Here is a 19364-nt window from a genome sequence, read left to right as displayed (position 1 = left end):
CATCTGTTCAGGTGAACATTTATTGGGCTCCCATGTTAATTACCACTTGTAAAGGAAGCAGCATCACTTTATCTGAAGCAAACCCAGCATCTTCCAGAGCCACATACAAACTTCATGGCACAAAATCTGACTTGAACTCGCTATTGCAAAGAAAAACAAAAAGGTGAAATAACTGAATATTTAAGATAGGTACTGTCAATCAGGATCCGATCATGGCAACTGCATCATCTAAATGCATTGTTTTTTTAGCCTCTGTCATAGTTTATGTCTGTATGGTTAATTTAGTTAGAGCTGACAAACAAATACACAATATTATTGTAGTTACTAATCAACTCAATGGGTTGGTACACATCCTCATCAGCTTTACCTTTCACTGAAGACCAGTTTCCTTTGCTAAAAGTAAATATATATTTCAGGTTCTCTTTACCTCAGGGGGAAATGGATAGAATGACAGACATAAATACTTTGTCCACAAAGAGTGGCAAGGTCTTTATCAGTCCAGAAAAACAGCTTTATCTGCGATCGTTGGTGCCCGACTTCCTCTTCCCGGCCAGCAGGTGTTTGGGTTTGAGGTCAAACACGTGTCTGTCGGCCTCTCCCTTCTTGCCTTGGCGGTTCATGTGTTTCTGGGAGTGCTTCATCATTGCCTTTGCCTGCCTTGCCATCTGAGGAATAAACAAACGGACAAAAACATTCAGAGATGAGTTTATAACCAACTCATGGGCTAATATTCTATTTAAATGTAAATGAAGTGATTTTCAAACCATCTTCGTAAAAATCCCCTAGACGACACATTTAAACTGCAGCAGAGTTTAATGAATACAATTTGATTAAAGACACATTTACGTACCTTCGGGTCTCTCACACCAGACTGGTCTCGAGGTGGACGGGAGGCGCTCTGGCTGCGGGTCTTGAAGAGTGGAGCGACTGAAGTTTCACGCTTACGTTTCTTGGTGACACTGCGGGACCGTCTGGCATTTTGCCCATAGTGACTCTGAAACAAAGGAATGAATCAGTGTTATGAAACAACAGATTGAACTGAAGGGCCTTGGTGGAGGCGCGAGTGAGACTACACAAAGTGTCACTGAGCAGAATCTGAAATCTAACGCTTCGGGATTTAACCACATTCCAGATGTCAAGAAATCCTGATCCAAGGACAAATAAAGGTAACAGAAGATTAGATGAAATGTTATAATTTATTATAAAAAAATCTTTAAAACATCAAAAACTTTTAATTCTTAATGTTTGTCTCAAATTCTATATTCCACAATGATTTCATTTAAACTTTAGACAGACTAAAAACTATTATGTCATATTTCCATATGAAATTAGGATTATTTTAATTATATTATAGTCAAAATATCTGATATGAAGGAAGAACTCACTTCGTCCTTGTTGTTCATGTCCAGACCGAGGTCACCCATCTCCTTCTCGAGCTTTGCTCTTTCAACCTGTACACACACAAACACATCTTCAACACGTTGATCTGCTGGAACGTCTTCTCAAGCTGCACACGAGCTCCTACACGCTGCAGACTTTATTCTTTCAGCCGACGCTGTCCTAAGGAGCCTGGAGTAAATTCTATTGAAGTTATCTTAAAGATTGACATCATTTCACAGGACCGAACTTCAGTCATTTAAACCAAGTTGTAAGGTACACGAGGTGAAACAAACCCCCCCCTCTCACCTTGATAGCGGTCCTGGGCATGCGTGGCCCGTGCACATCCTTCTCTTTTGAACCCACGACCATGAGGAACTTCTTCTCGCGGATCTGTTTGGCCAGAACGCGGATTTCCTGCATCTCTTCGTCCTCGCTCTCCTCGTCAGAGTCGTACTCTCCGGCTCGCTCCTTCAGCTCCTCCTCCTTCTCCAGGTCCTCCAGTTTCTGTGAGTGAAATTTTTAAAAGTGGACTTTAGAGGAGAGAGCATATCATTTAACACAATTTTAGGGAAATGTATAATGTATAACATATATATATATGCATGTGTATAAAAACCCATGACTTGACAGTTCCCCAATATTCAAAATCCCTGCCGCACAGACTGACTCCAAAAGCACAAAATAGAGACGCGACGTCCATCTTTACTTAGTTTATTGTTTAGTCAGGAACCAGCTGCCCCACCTGAGACTATTTAGACTCTACAAACCACTGCATGTTGTGCTGATTAGAATCTACCACGAGAGAAATGACCACCGAACTCTACAGCGTGCAGCGACTCACCTTCATGATGTCAGGGTCGATGTAATCTGCGATGTTGTGGCCCTGCCAGACCTCAGGGATCTTGTCCTGCTTCTCATCCTCATTCATCAGATCCCAGTATTCTTAAAGCACAAATAAAATATCGACATTGCAGACGTAAGAATTTACTTCTGACAAATTCACAGCGGCTGCAGGAGTATCGAAATAAAAACACTTCTTACTCTGCAAGTCCAGGATGTAGTCATCGCCTTGCTCCATCTCCAGATCTCTCTCCTGTGACATGAAAGATGGAATTGTATATTATACGTTAAACTGTCAGGAGGGAACTAGAACGCCTAGTTTAGGAAAGTTATACACAGTACAACCACTGATGCATCACCTTATTGTAAATACTCAAATTGTACTTATATAAAGTACTTGACTATATTTAACTATTTTCATCCACTCTGTCGTCTTTTTGACCCTGTGCCTAAAGTCACCAGAATTCATACCAGTTTGCGTTTGGGCGCATCCACCTCCATCGCCTTCTTGCGCATCAAGGCTCCCTCTGGGATGAAGGGAGGCCTCTCCTGGAGAAGACAAAAGAAAAAATATACAATCAAATTGAATAAATATCAAGGAACATGAAAGAAAGATTTTAGTAAATTTATGCTCGTGTAATTCAATTTGCCAAACCCGTACCTTCTCGTCTCTCTTGGCAGGCATGGCCAGGTGGAGCCGGTTGAGAACATCGTGGACCTTCTTTCCCTTCATCTTGGTGTCGACACGATGGGCGAGGAGCCGGTCGCAGGCCTGAATCACAGGACATGAATCACAACACGCTCGCTCGCGGCAATTTACAATACTTCATTAAACCAAAGGAAGCGCAACGTTCTCTTGCTCTCACCTCATTTTTAACCTGCATGACTCCCTCCTCGGTCAGGGTGCTGGTCTCGATCACGGGGATTTCATCGGCAGAGAGGTCCGCAAAGATTTTCTGAAAACAGCAAAATGCAAACCGTCAGAAATGAAGCCTCGACATTAAAACACCTTTTCGACATGCACCGAGATTCACCTGCAGACCGGAGAATCTCCTGCTGCATTCTTACTATATGAAAGAAACTCTGGAGAAAGTCTGTACCCCATTGTACGGATATTATCTGGAGTGATGAAAACAGTCTAAACAAACAAACTAAAAAACAGACAGTCCACTTATAGTTCCCCCCCGAATGACAGACAGATTAGATGTCTGTCATTCGTTAACATGGCGAGCTGCTGAGATGTTTAGTCCAATCTTTGAATCACTCACCTGATTCTCCTCAGAAATCTCACTGATCTTCTTTACATCACATTTGTTGGCGACAACGATGAGAGGCTGCAGAAATAAGAAATAAAAGATTTGGTAAACATTGGTAATTCCATCAGCTCTTCAGAAAACCCTCTGGTTTCAGGTGGTCGTCGCGTAGGTTTATATTCTGCGCCTCAGGTCCTAATGGGTTTATGAGTCATACAGCTTTTGCAGCCCCCCCCCCCCCCTGTGATTCCTGCTTGTATCTCTAAGGCTGCCACTTGCCGCTGTGCAGATGTCATCGTATTATCCACTGACCTTGTTGGCGAACAGGGGGCGGATGCTGTTAAAAAGCTCCAGCTGCTCCTGCAGGGTGTGACCGCACTGCTCGGAAACGTCCATGACGTAAAGAACCGCCGCTCTCAGGTGAGCCAGAGCCGTGATGGCCTGCATCTCAATGGTGTTCCTGTCTTCCAGGGGGTGGTCCAGGATACCAGGGGTGTCCACCACCTGATGACCACAACCAGGGTGGGAGAGTTAGGAAAACTGTCAGCAACACACTACATTTTTAACTAATAGATTTCACCATAAAACTTTCACAGATATCTGAAATGTATGCTTAAAAATGCAGATATGAAAATCGGATAAAGTCACGTTCAAAATTCATGTTTAACTTCGATGACATGTTAGAGGCTGTGAAATATATATGACCAGAAATTAAAAAAGAAAAGGTTGGTTTAGGTATAAGATAGTGAAGTGGAGATTTGTGACTCATTTGAGAAACTGTTTTGAATGATGTGTAACGTTTACCTGCCAGCGGAGGTATCTGTAGTCCATGTGACCCACAAACAGAGACTTGGTGGTGAAAGCGTACGGCTGGACATCAACATCAGCTCTGGTCACCTGAGCAAAAAGACAATTCATACCATTTAATAAAACGGGAGAACGTGGCTCTGAAACATTACTATGATGTATCCTGAATTCAAAACATTACACGCAAACGCTTCAAAATGCATTATCGCTGTACGCAGGTTTTCCATCAAGATCTTGCAGAATGAACTCAGTGAAGGAACACACGCGTGTGAGAGACATAAAGCACACAATGACACACGTCTTATAAACAACACAATCGGTACATTGGAAGGTGTATCTTACCTTGTTGATGAAACTGGACTTGCCGACGTTGGGGTAACCGCACAGGAGCAGGGTCCTCGTGTTGGGGTCAATGCTCGGCAAACGGGACAGATGCTGACGCACTGTTTGAGATTAACATCGGGTTAGGGTTCGTTTCTCATTCTTTAAATATTATAGACAGATAAAAGTATCACAGCAGGAGTATAACAACATCTGAGCTGAAAAACATGAATAAATATCTGAAGATGAGTCCGTCGGCTGCGTTACAACCAGGAATGTGGAGCATCTTGTTATGTTACACTTCAGTAACAGTTTCACAAATAACGATACAAAGCCCAGGTTCTCCTCACGGCTTATTCCAAATAAAATGTTTATTTTTTCATTTACTCCTTGAAATCTCAGACTTCAATGTGGCCCTAATATTCCATCGTAGAAAGCAGCTCATCTTCCATTTCTTTCCAGGGCAGAAAAATTAAATAAAACGGAATTGGAATCTTTTTTAAATCTGGAATTACAAAAATTTATATAAAACAAAGCAAAGGTGGTCTTACCCTGCTCCAGATACTCCAGACTTGACTTCTGCCTTTTCAGGATGGTGCACATACGACCCAGAGCAGCTCTCTTCAGCTGTTTACACCGATACAGAGAATCTCCATATTTCATCAGACGCACATAGTCTTTGGCAACGCTGCAGGGTTGAGAAAACAAAACAACCGGTAATGTCTAGATTGGGTTTTGTGTACATCTGTGTGTATTAAGGAACCTTAAGACACCTGAATTAGCATAAACTGGCTTTTCCTATTCAGGCTGTTGGACGAGCCCGTTAATTAGTGCAGCTTGGTGCATTTCAATTTATGATTTATAATAAAAATATTTATTATTGCCACAAACATTTTACTCAAACTTACTGGTCAATCAGATTCTTGGCGATGTTAATCTGTCCTAAGGCCAGTTTGTAATGGTCTTTGTCGTACAACACGTTCATGAGATCAGCATAGAACGGATGGATGTCCTGAGGGAACAAAAACAAATTTCTGAATTTTAAACCGACGAAGACAACAAGTGAGAATGAACCGTTACTGATGTCAAACAAACAGAGTTCTTCTACAAAAGTTGCACCGTTAGAAAAAAAAGTTAAGGTTATTCAAACACATTCCAGAGAAGTATTTTTGACTTACGTCGAGCTTGGGGAAGTCGGTGAGGATCTGCGAGAGGCGGTCGTGGTAGCTCTGCTGAGTAAACTTCACTTTTCGCATGTAAAAGTGTCGGATACGGTGGATCTGGTAATGCTTGTGTATCACCGTGGGCGTCTTCCTTTGTGTTTTGGATAAAGTGATGTCGATGAAGTCCTGCAGGGAGGGGCAGAGTATACAGGTCAGGGTTTCAGCAGGGTGAGGAAGAATTCACTTTATAGAAGAAAAACTATTTTAAACCACTATTTTACAGCAGAGCATTGGATTCCATATTTTGTTATCATTAAAAAATTGTCCATCCTCAAATTCTTGTCCTGAAGTGTCTTTTTCCCTTGAACTCATTTTGACTTGCAGAAAAGATGTGCATTCACTTTTACATTCAATCTTATGGTTAATTTTCCAAATCAAGTTCTTCAGACTTTGCATTTAAAATGACTCAATAACGTTTACTGTTAAACTGTTAAATATCAAGCCTCAGTTACATTTCTTTGCCATAAGAGTTTGAAAATGACATCAGATATGCACTGGAACTGCTTCTTAACATTTTGAGACCATTAACATGCCAATTTCCTGTATTTTCCCCAAAACATTCTAATCCCAGTGAGAACGGCCAAAACTCCATCAACACATGTCAGTTATATGTGAAAGAACAGACGCCCTGTGACAAAGTTTGGCTTTACGTCAATAAATAAACAGTTTTCTTATTGTTCCGGTAAAAGTAGTAAAAAAAGATGGAAGCTCGTTTTATTCAGAACTGTTTTTGACTTATCGTCCAATGCTCGCCACGCGTGAGGGACATGTGTATTACATGGTTTTTACAGAACAACAAAAAACACAAGTTAACGACACCAAAGTGCACTTTTCTTTTCCCAATAAGTAAAGTTACAGTGGACTGGACCGACCAGTGCAGTGTTTAAGAAGGACCGGACAGACTGAGGAGGAGGCCCAGCTCGGTCCTGGGACGCCCCCTTGACCCAGAGGAGGATGATGATAGAGAAGCTGTCTTCTCTGATGGACAACCAGTGCCCCCCCCCTGCAGGACACCATCACAGCACTGGGCAGCTCCTCCAGCCACTCACTGCCCCCCCCCCCCCCTGCAGCTGTAAGACTGCACTACCAGCTCGGGCCTTTAACTCTGGTTCAACTTGACTGTGCAACACATTAGTTGATGTGTGATCCGTTCACTGAACACTTTCTCCCACTGCACCTATTCGTACTTGTTTTCACACTTTATATTCTAGTATTATTATCCTCACACTTACTTGTTATTACTTACTAATGTCTATATTTGACTCTTACTGCTATAATATTTAAATTTCCCCCAATACGGGACCTAATTATCTTATCTTATCTTAAGTTGTGTTGTGTTTCCCCAGGTGAGGCAGGCGAACGTGTTTGTACGGAAACCCGCTGCTGTCTTTTCTACGCCAGCACAACACGTGTTTTCTCCCCCGGCTGAATCCCACCATGTTTGTCTCGTTTCCATCTTTCACATTCTCTCAAACAACGACGCGGAAAGTTAGAGGAGTTTCAAAACCCACCGGACGCGAAGCCAAACTCACCTTGGCGGTGGGAACCACCATAATCTTCTTGAAATTGTAAAGTGCCATTTTGTCGCGACACGTTGAAGTCCGCTGACCGCACTGGGAAAGGAAGGCTCGAGGTACTTCCGCTCCAACCGGAAGAGACGCGTCTTCTTCTACTTTTGGTTTAATGGTGGTTTGCGCATTACCGCCACCTTCAGGATTAGGGTGTGGATGAATTGTACACAAATATTAAATTATCCTCGTGTAAATGTAAAAAATATATAACAAATATATGGACTAAAATAAAACATACAAATAAATGGCCCCTTTTGTGTATTTTTGCACGTAGATTTTTATTTTTTTACTAATCTGAAACTGTTTTGAAGAAACGTTTGCTCATGTGGAGCTAATTCAGATCTCACAATATTATGTGCACTTTCGTTCTGAACATGGTCCGATGTGGTCTGGATGTAAAAAATAAACAAAATAAAAAGTAAGTTTTGTATTTTCAAAAGTGGAAGAGAAATGAACACTCAGAAGCTGTGCTTTAAAAGGTTTATTTTACTTGTCTGGGATCATCTTTAGGACAGATTTGACAAATTTAAGTGGAGTGATCTGGATAGAGTAAAACATACCTTTTTTGTATTTTCAAAAATACAATAATACAAAAAAAAGAGTCTTTGGCTCATCTTGGATTATCTATACCATATACATTGTTTATCAAGAGAACTTTTTTACCCAGCACCACAATGACAATATGATACATTATAATATAATATCATATAATATAATTTATTTTCATTCCTTTTACGTGAATAATGAAATTCACACTCAAACAGTACACCTATCAACTCATTTAGATAAACTGACTTGATGCAGCTAGTTGAACCTGCTTCGTGAAGTTAGCTGGTTTAGTCCAGTCACCATCAGGGCACAGGGAGAATCTGAGAACCTGAAATAAAACCTCAAACTTCTGGTGGTTTTTGTGAAACGTTTGACTGCTCTGGTTCTCAAACAGTGTTCGAAATAAAATGAAATGAAATCATTATTTTGCAGCAGAACTGATCCCAGCTCTGAGTAGAGCAGTACCAGTGAAGTCGAGTCATTCAGATCACATCTCCGCCATTTTCCTTCTTTCTCTCTTTTCTTTTATAGTCACTGTTATTATCTCTTGTCTTTACTGTATTTTTTTCAGTGAGTTTTTTTTACGTTTATTCAGATGTAAGAAATAATAGTGGATTTCTGTCACAACAACTGACGTCACAGAGTAAACAAAACAAATAAACAAACAAACACACAAACACACAACAACAACAACAACAGTGAAGAACAAACACTCTGCTCCATGTTAATTGTTATTCGCGGGGATCTAGAACGGGCCAATCAGCGGGCGCAGACTTATTCAGGCCACGCCCATCAACCCCGATCACGAGTACGTCCGCGTGCGCCCACTGCGAGTCTCGACCAATCAGGAGGCCCGCTGAGAGCGCGGAGGGGAGGGGGGCGGGGGCTCGAGTCCTGTGTGACAGCTCCGGCCTCAGTGCTGCACCAGAGAGAGGAAGAACACGAAGAGGTCTCACTCCGCTCACCTGACAGCGGCTCGTCTGGACTTTTTCCACCTGTAGAAAAAGCTCTGTGCCCAGAGAGAGTGTTGCTCATCTGTCCTTCTGCGATGCTTGAACATGGATCTAATGGTTCATATGTAGACTCTATCTATATTTATACTTTTAGTTTGTATCCTCCGTGACACTTTTATTTTGAAGCCCATCCCGTCCTGTCCCCATTCATTAGTACCACACAACAACACAGTTATTAGGTCATGTATGATGAGTGAGGTTTTTCCAAGAAGCCCAGTGGCTCCTGTGAATCAATAACTGGTGTATAAACAGTATGCGTGGATTACTGGACTGGTCGACCGGCCACACAATCCTAAAAAACACAAAACAACCACGACGAGATGCCAAAAGGCACAGACAGACCACAGACACGGATGACAACAAAATGAATACAAAGACTCACAAAATGACTACAGGGATGGATACAAATAGACAACATGACATAAAAGAATGAAAAAGAGACACAAAATGATTACATAATGTCAACAGAGAAAGCCAAAATGTCAACAGAGACAGATGCAAAAGGACACCAAGACACAAAAGGATGAAAAAGAAATGCAGATTGATAACAGGAAAAACACAAAACGACTACAACGAGAGACATAAGGACCACAAAGACACACAAAATGACCACAGAGAAATGCGAAATGACAACAAGGAGACACAATGATACATGTTAATAGTATTTCATCCTCCATCTCTTTTGCCCACAGAAATATTCTATAATATAATCGATTGGACACAAAGGGACAATAATAATACATTTCTTTTGATTTACTTGAGTGCTGTGAATTTATAAAGTAAAAAAATAAAATAAAAACGGACTTTTTTATATTCTTTTCTTCATTGCACATATTTATACTGTTCTTATGTTGATATATATATATACATACATTTTATTTAATGTTTTACTTTTTAAAACTCTAAAAGCAAGGTTTTTTGGTAGCAGAAGGCAAAGTAAGAATTTCATTGTACAGGACTGTATATATATGACAAATAAAGCAGTTGTGTCATGTTCAGGGATTCTACGCAACACCCCCCCTTCAACCACGGATGTTATTCCATTCATGTTTAAAAACAGTCGAGTCCTTCATCGTTTCTCTTGGTTTTATTTGAATTGTCTCCCCACTGGTGTTTTATCACCATCGCTGTGAAAGGTGCCTCTGAGTGGTTCATCCCCACGGCGTTGACGATCTTCGCGCTGCACTCGAAAGGGAAAGGAAACAGCTACTTCTCCATTCCTGGCGTCGTCCGTAGCGCTAACGAGTGTCTGAACCTTCGAGGCGAGCAGCGGCTTCTCTCCGGCTTCACACAGGGATCCTCGCCCGGCTCTTCGGACTCCCTCTCCCGCAGAGCACCGCTGTCCACCGCGAGCGCTTCGCTGTGAAAACCCCAGGCGCCAGATTTATCGAGCCCGACTGCACGAAGTTGATAGGCAAGCTAGCTAGCTAGCCACCTAGCTAAGTCTCAGCTAGCTTGCAGTGCTGGTCGGGGGGGGAGCAGCTTTTATTCTTTTGTTTTGTTTTTTATTTCCTTTGTAAAGTCAGTTTTTGGGAGGGGGCGTCGTTTTCTGCATCGTCCTACGACCCGCCGTGGCTGTTTCACCCGGGATTCTGAAGCGTATTTGCGGTGTGGTTCAGAGCGGTAAGCCGGTTGGTCGTCGCTAGCGTGCTTGATTTAGCCTGCTAGCTAATACCCTGCGTATTTAGCCTGGAAGCCAGTTCAAGGCCTCGGTCCAGCGCCACCAGCAGCTGCCACCGCCGCCACAGTGTTTGCGTCGCCCCGCAGTGAGAAGTGACAGGTGAGTGAGCACCAGACACTCGGTTATGCGCCGTCACAACACCGCTCCGTAGAGCTAGCTTCACTTAGCCCGCTTGCTAACTTGATATTACTCCGTCTGGAAAGGTTGAGGGAGGGGGGGGGGGTTGGGGGAATCCGCGAAATCACGCCGGAGGTCGCCATCTTTCACTGGATGCTTCTGCACGCCAGCTAATGAGACACGGCCGCTACTTTTCCACACCAGATCAACTTTACACGGTGTCATCCCGGTGTGTTCGCAGCCTCCATTTTATAGCTCGTTTATTACCGTCTTCCAGGCTGCACTTCGCCCGCAGGAAGCCCACACGCGGCCCTTGGCATGGGCATGGCATGTGTGAGCTGCAGCCTGGCTCGGCTGTGTCAGCTCCTAAAGGCGCCTGCATTGCGTCTTTAGTTGTAGTTGCAGAGTGCGAGTGGTAAAGTGGACCCAAACACGGGGCTGGAGCAGGTCTGGTTGGAGATAAACACTGGTGCCCCCCCCCCCCCCCCACTGGGACACGCAAGATGCCTGGTGACCATCCTCCACCAGCGGAGGCTAGTCACCAAAAATAACCTCGTTGGCCCACTGTTGCCTTTTTCACCAGAGGGGTTGGATCTCTTATTTCCGAACCACAGATTGGCGTTTGCGTTGTAAATCACCTCTCGTGATAATGCAGGGTGGAAGGAAGGCGTGTGTCTCGGCCCAGGCCTTGTCTACATGTTATGATTCAGTGCATCTGTAGCGGAAATGTGCCCACACTGCGACCGGGTTCAGCCTTTTTTATGGGATGTGCCGGGTCAAACCGCATCGCAAACCTTGTCAGGACGCATGTGATGTTGCACAACCTTTACGGACGTTACTGTATTCTGTATACACTTACTATGCTGCAAGGTAGATGGTAGTCTTTACTCAAACAGCTTAGAATAACTGTGTGTTTGACCTTGACTAATAGCAATAATTTAGATTGAATCCCACCAGTGAGGATTGTAACACACTCTGCACACGTGTTGGAGCCCATGAATATCATCCAGTTCTCTGCATGAACAACTGAGTCTGTCACAACTTCCATGTGAGGATATTCGCCGGTTCAGTTTAACAATGGCCCCCAAAGCCTTTTTAATACACTAGAACCACACCACACTAGACGGACACACAAACATATCAGTGAAATGGCGATTCCCAAACCGCATCACACACAGTTTTGGTGTGTGTGTGTTGTGTGTATCCCAGCTGCAGTTGTTGACTACAACAACAATCACAGCAAACTGTGTTTCCCTGACGTGTTAGTAGTGTTTACATTAGGTGTGCTTTATTTACACTGGCTGCATGTTGATTTGATTCAAAATGTAATTTAGTTTATAATACACTGAAGATGCTGTTTGTGTACATGTAATATATTGGATTCGTTCACATATTCATGGTGGCTCACTTGACACCGAGCACATAGTCTCTGCACCTAATAAAGCACATGTTGATCGTGGACAAGTATATGAAAGTTACTGTAAACTGTTCAGTTTTAAGCATCACTTTTTAAGAGAATCTTGTTTAGATTCAAGCTGGAATTTGTTTCATAAAAAAATCCCGAACCGCATATATTAGAAATCAACCAGTGAAGATTCCCAGTCTTTCTTGTGGCTTCGTGGGGGCTCCCACTGGCCTGGCCTGCACAATTGTTGGGGAAACACTGGACACACAAAGTGTTATGATTTGCTGCGCTGGATGTAAACAGACCTTGTTTGTTGACAAGAAAACTCCACCAGGCTCCTTTTCAAGGGATATTACCTCCGCCTGGGAGGTAATGTTTTCACCCCTGTCGGTTGGGTTGTTTGTTTATCAGCAGGATTACACAAAAACTAGTGCACAGATTTCCATGAAACCTGTTGGAAGGGTGGGACATGGGCGAGGAAAGAGCCCTTTCTTTAACATGTGAGGGGGCTTTTTTTTTCTTCCATTTTCGTTGACCTCCTCAGAATAATTCATGGCTCTTGATGGAAAAAATCTGGATCAATTCTGGGACTTATTTCTTATGGGATTAAACGTATACATTAAAAGTTTATGATTTGAAGCAATAATTCACTTTTGAATTTAACCCCCCAACAAAGCAACAGCAACACTGTTTTTCTTTAATAAATATCTTTTGGCTGTTGCTCATTGGCACTGGCAGTTGTATTTAGTTTCATGTGACACACAAATAAAGTTGTAATGGACTCAATGCCTGTCTGGAATTGGCTGTTAGTTTGACCTGTGGTGATGCTGGTTGCAGTTTTCTTACTGAAACTGTAAAAGTGACCTGCAGTTATTGAGCTGTGGCAAGTAAAGGCCAACAGTTGCCAGTTCACTCAAAGTTTACTAATATTGACCATGTTGCATGTCCCAATCGCACCGAATTCCACACTGCACGTCACTGGGCCCTTAACAATACACACGCAGAGTGTGAAGCCGAGAAGATGAACGGTTCTCGAGATTTGTGAGTCACAGACAAGACAGATTGCAGTAATTATTAGATAGATAGATTTATTGTAAACTGAGTATTTGGTTGATTTGGGGCTTTTTGTTAAAAAAAACCCCCAAAACACCATTGAGGATGTCACATTGAACTTAGCATTCTTTTTTTATGTCTCATAGACAAAACCACAGACAAATTTATTAAATACTTCTCTTCAGCCCGGTATTCGTATCATTAACTGTGCCATGGGGTGTGTCCAGTTCAGATGGTGAACAGGTTTTAAGTGAACTGTTCAGAGACGTTTATCAAACAACAGCTGTTTTGATGACTGAGTAGAATTAATGGAGAGTTGTGTTTAACCCCAATAATCACAACTGCATCACACAAACACACACACATGCCGTGTATGGGAATCAGTATGTGGATCAGAGGTCACCAGCTTTACAGCCATGCCATTCTTTTTCTGCTTTGTATGCAAACACAGGGCCTCTGTCAGAGACAGGCACCCGATTGTTGTGCTTGCATTATCGCTGCTTTACAAACAGCCCCATCGGGACAGGAGAGAAGGTGTTGCCAGTGGTGTTTGGACTCAGTGGAGCATCTTCCTCCTTTCTTGCCTTCTAACGTGTGACGCTGAGGTCAGATGTAGTGGAAGTGATTAATCATTAGGATGTCTGGTGCTGAAACTGCAGCCTTAGAGATGAATAAGTGATGATGAAAACCTGATCCACGCACCAGTGCTGCAACATGTAGTCTCCATAGGTTCATAAACAGTCTAAGGCTTCATCCATACTACTACGTTTTCATTTGACAATTCATCAACCATGCTACAGATACGCCTGGCGGCCACGCTAGATGTTTTACAGTTTTAAAGCTACTCAAACAGAAGTTTGGAAGCGCTGCTGGCCACATTTTAGTGAGAAAACTCTGGGCTGTGTTTCATATTCTGGACGGACAGAAAGGTTTTTTCTTTTTTGTAAACTATACATTAACACACACAATCATTTGCTGATTGGATCTTTGCAACCGCGACAAAGCCTTCCTTGATTGGTCAGGCTCCTATCGGAAGAAAACCACTGTCATTAGCCTCGGCTACAAGTTTAGAACGCAACACGGATAATCAATTACAAGCTTTGCTGACCCTGTTGTCTTTGCGAACGGCTGTTGTGTTTACATGTGGAACAGACCAGCTGCCATTCGAGCAATCCGTGCACACTGGAACACGCATGCCACGTAATATTCGTTTTCAGTCGTGTTAGTATGGACGGGCATTCAAACTGATACGGAGCCAAAACACTCATGTGGACAAAGTAGTATCTAGTCTAAAGTTCAACATTTATTTATATTGATGCATGTTGGTCAACATATAAGCCATGGGCTCAGCTTTCCTTGTTGGAATTTATGTGCATCATTTTTTTTTCATGTCGCATAGATATCAGTTGCATTGTGTAATAGATGTGTAATAATTTATTCTTTTCCTGTTCCTCGTTTGAAACTTGTTTTAAACTCTGTAAAACCTGTCTGTCAAGAGATCAGTCCTATACACCAATGTCCCTCCTCTGTTTCCGTAGCTCACAGCTTTAGTGAGACCGATGTGTTGGCAGCAGTTGACAGTTAAAACAAAAGTTTTACTTTTAGTCACCAACTGCCACACTGCATCTGTAAAGGACTTTAAACCACGAAAAATCAATCAGAAGCTTCAGATTCATACCTGCCCGTGCTGCTAACATTTGTCTTTTGTGGTTTTAGAGTAACAAAGTGATAAACACAAAATATTGTTACCTGTGTCAATTGTTTCATATTTCACGTGTGTTGCAGCTTTATACGTAGTTAAATTATATACATAAGAAGTCAAGATTTAACCAAAATGACACAGGACAACAGATGGTTAATAACATGTCTGTATGAGAGGATGAGCAGCTTTTCAATTACATATCTAAAATAAATTCACTACATGTCATTGTGTGTACAAACCAGCAATGAAAACAAGTCCCATTTGTTAGTAAAACAATATTTTTATTGATGGATGTTCTCCAGAGGTGTTTGTGTGCTTTGTTTGAAAGTTCAGCCATCTGTGGGACACTGTTCCTTTTCCACGTGCTACAACTGATATCGTGCCACAGTTCTGTGATAAACATTTGCTCTTGAATCTAACTTGTCCGCCCCCTCTGTCCCCCCTGTAGCTTACTTGGTGACGCAGAGACTTCTCCCTGAGGAGCCAAGAAGCAGACGGCTCATGACTTCTGACCAGGACACGAAAGTTGTAGCTGAACCACAGGTGCAGCAAGTGCAAGAGGCAAAAGAGAACTCCCATTTGGTGAGTCTTACACAAATCAGACAGGTTTTTGTTTTTTCCGCTGAATGTCCAATGATCTTGATGTATTGACACGAGGATCCAGTCTCATGCATAATAGAAAAATGTAAAATGTGCCATATTGAATTTCAGGTGGCTGTTGGGCCTGGTTGAGGTAGGGGCTGTACTGATTGACATTCTAGTTTTGTCTGTTTTTAAGCTGTCTTGCCACAGCTCAAGATTTGATCCACTACCCTATCTCCTAGATAACAATTATTAACATTATTATGTTTTTAATGATGATATTATGTCCGGACTGGGTGTTCGCAGTCTCCAAGTCACAGCCTGCTTTTGAATGGAGTCGATTTCCCACACTGATTATGTATAATAGAGAAGTAAAGGAACAGAGAGGCAGCTCTTGTAACTAAATAAGCATGACCTGTTTTTATTTCTCTCTTTTCATGAGCCTGTAGTGGCCCTATTGATCTTAGACGTGACATTTTGTTCCTTGTTGGAGCATGAAAGCCAGGACTTAAAAACAGAGCGGTGCAGCAGCGCATCAGTTGATGATTGATTCCCATGGATGGGATGTGTCAACACGACATTACGCACTGTCTACCAAACAAGCTGGAGCTTAAACCGAGGCCTCGTCAAAAAGTGTCTGAAAAATAAGATGTTAGGTTACTATCATCAAACTAAGCCAGGGTGTGGGTGTGGTTGTTTGACGTCTCTTTCTTCCTGGTGTTCGCTTGGCCCTTTGTCTCGTTGTGCTTCTGTTTCTCATTTGTTGGATGTGTGTGTGATTTTTGTCTTAGTTGCTCGCTTTTCCTCACACTTGAATTGTCATTTTTAAAGTGGTTAATTCTGAGGCTGTAACTGATGATTATCATACTGTGAGAGCCCTTGTGTTGATGGGGATGTTTAGACATTTAAATAAGTTATTTGTTGATGCAATCTGCCTTTATTACAAAATGTCTCGCTTAACTTTATTAAAGTATTAGAAGTTTTAAATGATTAAATATATGGTGGCATAGGTGCGAACGGCTTATGATTGTTACAAGGAAGAGTGTGTCTGAAACTGCAAAAGGTCACCGTGGGTGTTAATCAGAGATTTGCCATAACTTAAACCCAAGTCGATAGTTTTCATCAACACAGAGGAAACATCCAGCAGAGTTGCTGTAACTCATGTTTGGGAAACTATTTTTAGAACGGTTGCATTCAGGACCCGTGTTCCCTCTGAGCCGATGTTTTACCGCTGCGCCGTCATCCATCAAGCAGACCAAACAATATCAGGTTGTAGTCATCAGTCATCGCTCCACCTTGACCTCAGAGGCAGAAGTGGTGTAAATGGGTCAACATAAGCAGTTTTAATAGAAAACAAGGTGCAGAGGAAGTGTCTGACGTGTACTTCCTGAGCAGCTAGACTAAATTAAGTTGTTAATTTTTAACAGGCTAAAATAATTCACTCAACACTTCAGTGTGGCGGAGACTTTTATTCAGACCTGCTTCGCTGACAGGTCCGTGCTTTACTGAACGCACATGATTGCTGTATGAAGGGATGATTACCATCTTTGTTGTATGACCTGGCTTCCCCCTATTTTCTAAGACCGTAGAAGTCCAGGAGAGAAGATGTGTGAACACAATAGGAGTTCCCCCGGCGCGTGGGGGGGGGTTGATGATGGTTCTAACGCGCGACAGATGCAAAAATGAAAAAGAAGAAACTAATGTACTTAAAAGACGTAGTATTAGAGTATTAGATCGGTAAATACAGTCGATTTGTGCTCTTGCCGATGTCCAACCCATAATTTTGGGTATCTGAGGCATTTCCTAAGCTCGTATAAGTATGTGAACTTCTTTAAGCACAACCTCTGTCATAGACCTGTGTTTTTGTTCCGTTTCACAGGATGATGTAGTTGCTTTAAAATGATGGTTTTATCTATAGCACATATTCATTTGCAGGCTGTACAGCTTCTGGTTCGCCCCCGGGGTGCTACACAGCCCTGCAGGTTTGATTGACGCTAGCGCATGTGAGTTTTGCAAAGAATGTCAGGGCTAAATGTGGTCACCATGGTGGGATATTACACCATCTTTCAGCAAGACACTGGTGAATCCTGGCTGTGACGACTAAAGACCCGCCCCCCCCTTGGATGTCCGGTGCAAAGAAAATACAATGAAGGTCGGTGGTGAATTACAGGGGCTGTCTAAGCCTCCCCAGCTTTGTTGTGCTGTCAGAACAGTGTTTCCACCACTGTCCTGCTTGTGTGTGTCTGGGTGGCAGCTTTTCTTGGCTGGTTGTGTCACAAGGTTCTTGGTTTGGATTAATAATCAGTTGTTCTTAAGCAATATTTGGCCCCAGCACTACAGCTTGTTCAGGTTCCAGGCTTCACTGCCTTAAATCATTCTTCCTCGGATCAGAGAGCATGCTTCTGTGTTTTTAGAGCAAAATCTTTCTTGGTCATACTGTTAAGTTTAATACTCTCAGACTGTGATTTGCCCCAGTGTGTGATTTGCCCCACACAACTGCTGCCTCAATATAGAGGAAACCCAGGGAATTGAATTGAGGGAGCGAACCAGTATGTGTCACTAAGCAAACTCAGGGAGGTGTCGTCATGTTTCCCTGGTGGGTTTCAATCAACCTCTTTAAATAGGAAAGAATGTGGAACTAAGGAAATGGGTAAGAAGTAAGTGGATGGCCTTCAGGCAAAGAAAAAGTTATTTTTCCTGAGAACTCTAAAATTAGGAAATGGAAACAGCCCACTGTCTTTTTCCGCTCTCATTTACGCATGCTCGAGATTGGAAAGAAGATTGGCAGCAAAAGGGAAGGGGAAATTCTCGTCCTTGATGGAGTCCAGTGGGGTAATGCCCTAGGCTGTAGGTCTCATTACAAGCTGGGATTAGTGGTGTGATAAGCGGTCCGGGACCCAAAATGCTGCCTCCGGGGTTGAATATGCACAGTTCAGGATGTCAAGGTTCTTGAGCAAAGTCAGTTTCCGTTATTAAAAAGTCATAAAAGACACGAGTTCAGTCCAGGTTATCTTTGTAATCGCTCATTTTATGTTTATAGACGAGTCACATGCTGCTGCCAGTGGACCTCACAGGGAACAGCGGCCAAAATCATGAACAAGAGGAAATGTATGAAAACTGTAAAATGAACAGTTTTGGACGCCGGGAAGTGACTTTGACAGTTAAGTTATTTCCTCAGAATTTAGATAAAGGATCCCATTGATGAGGCTCCAAGCTCATCTCTGCAGTATTTAACTTGGGGAGAATTAATTAAAATATCACTTAAACAATAAAAATAGGACTTGTGAAATAAGAAAATAGATTTATGTTTTTTTTTTTTTATAATCCTAGTCATGTGTCATGAGCAAGATAATTCAGGTGAATAGAAATCTAATTCTTTCATCTAAGTAATCGAAATGTAGTTTAGATCCAAATCAAATTGGTGCCATAGTAACACAAGCCATGTGGTTCTAACACACACACACACACACACACACACACACACACACACACAAGAGACAGAATGATACACCATATGCTTTGCACATATGTGTTAGTAACAGACCAGAAATTGAACATGACCTATTTATAATCCCTGCATGTAAACTCGCATCAGTTATGGACTAAGACTGGAAAGAGATAATGAAAAACATTATACATAGTAATATTATTTTATATTTTCCCCGCGGTATTTTAACCGACATCCGCTCTGATCATAACTAACAAACATGAATTCATTTTCAGTATTTTAACTCTTAAAATTCCAGTGTGTTCACATAATGCCAAGTTTTCACATCCCCCTCGTTTTTAATGCTGCCCGCAAAGTGGTGATTAGTCAGGTCAGGCTCAATATTAGTGTTTGAATACGTCACAAACATTAAACATTTG

At 42.3% G+C, this 19364-nt stretch overlaps 2 protein-coding genes across 8 annotated transcripts in view; one reads left to right on the top strand and one right to left on the bottom strand.

Moving 5' to 3' along the window:
• Positions 1–2: 2 nt before the first annotated feature.
• On the bottom strand, positions 3–7486 carry gtpbp4 (GTP binding protein 4). Its single transcript, XM_034614226.1, has 17 exons — positions 7357–7486; positions 5780–5950; positions 5510–5613; positions 5153–5289; positions 4623–4723; positions 4278–4370; positions 3786–3977; positions 3489–3554; positions 3087–3176; positions 2882–2992; positions 2692–2769; positions 2422–2473; positions 2222–2322; positions 1687–1884; positions 1386–1451; positions 851–994; positions 3–665 (listed from the first exon to the last, which is right to left on the bottom strand). Exons 1-17 carry the CDS (start codon positions 7402–7404, stop codon positions 513–515), a joined length of 1905 nt encoding a protein of 634 aa, XP_034470117.1. The 5' UTR covers positions 7405–7486; the 3' UTR covers positions 3–512.
• A 2655-nt stretch (positions 7487–10141) lies between these two features.
• Positions 10142–19364, top strand: part of larp4b (La ribonucleoprotein 4B) — a 25021-nt gene continuing 15798 nt past the window's right edge. For all 7 annotated transcript variants that reach the window (XM_034614215.1, XM_034614214.1, XM_034614213.1 and 4 more), the window contains exons 1-2: positions 10142–10737; positions 15364–15497. In XM_034614215.1, the coding sequence (XP_034470106.1) occupies positions 15417–15497 (81 nt within the window). In that variant the 5' untranslated portion in view covers positions 10142–10737; positions 15364–15416. The remainder of the gene's footprint in view (positions 10738–15363; positions 15498–19364) is intronic.

The sequence above is a fragment of the Hippoglossus hippoglossus genome, chromosome 17 (genome assembly GCF_009819705.1).
Source record: "Hippoglossus hippoglossus isolate fHipHip1 chromosome 17, fHipHip1.pri, whole genome shotgun sequence".
NCBI classification, from domain to species: Eukaryota; Metazoa; Chordata; class Actinopteri; order Pleuronectiformes; family Pleuronectidae; genus Hippoglossus; species Hippoglossus hippoglossus.
This window is presented reverse-complemented; position numbering and strand designations above follow the sequence as displayed.

What these genes read in the sequence shown, in the direction of transcription:
- gtpbp4 (XM_034614226.1), bottom strand. Translation starts at nt 7,404, where the DNA reads ATGGCACTTTACAATTTCAAGAAGATTATGGTGGTTCCCACCGCCAAG. An exon ending in ACAGATACCTCCGCTGGCAG is followed by an intron (nt 3,978 to 4,277) that starts GTAAACGTTACA and finishes TGTGGTCATCAG; the next exon opens with GTGGTGGACACCCCTGGTAT. An exon ending in TCGACCCTGACATCATGAAG is followed by an intron (nt 1,885 to 2,221) that starts GTGAGTCGCTGC and finishes TTTCACTCACAG; the next exon opens with AAACTGGAGGACCTGGAGAA.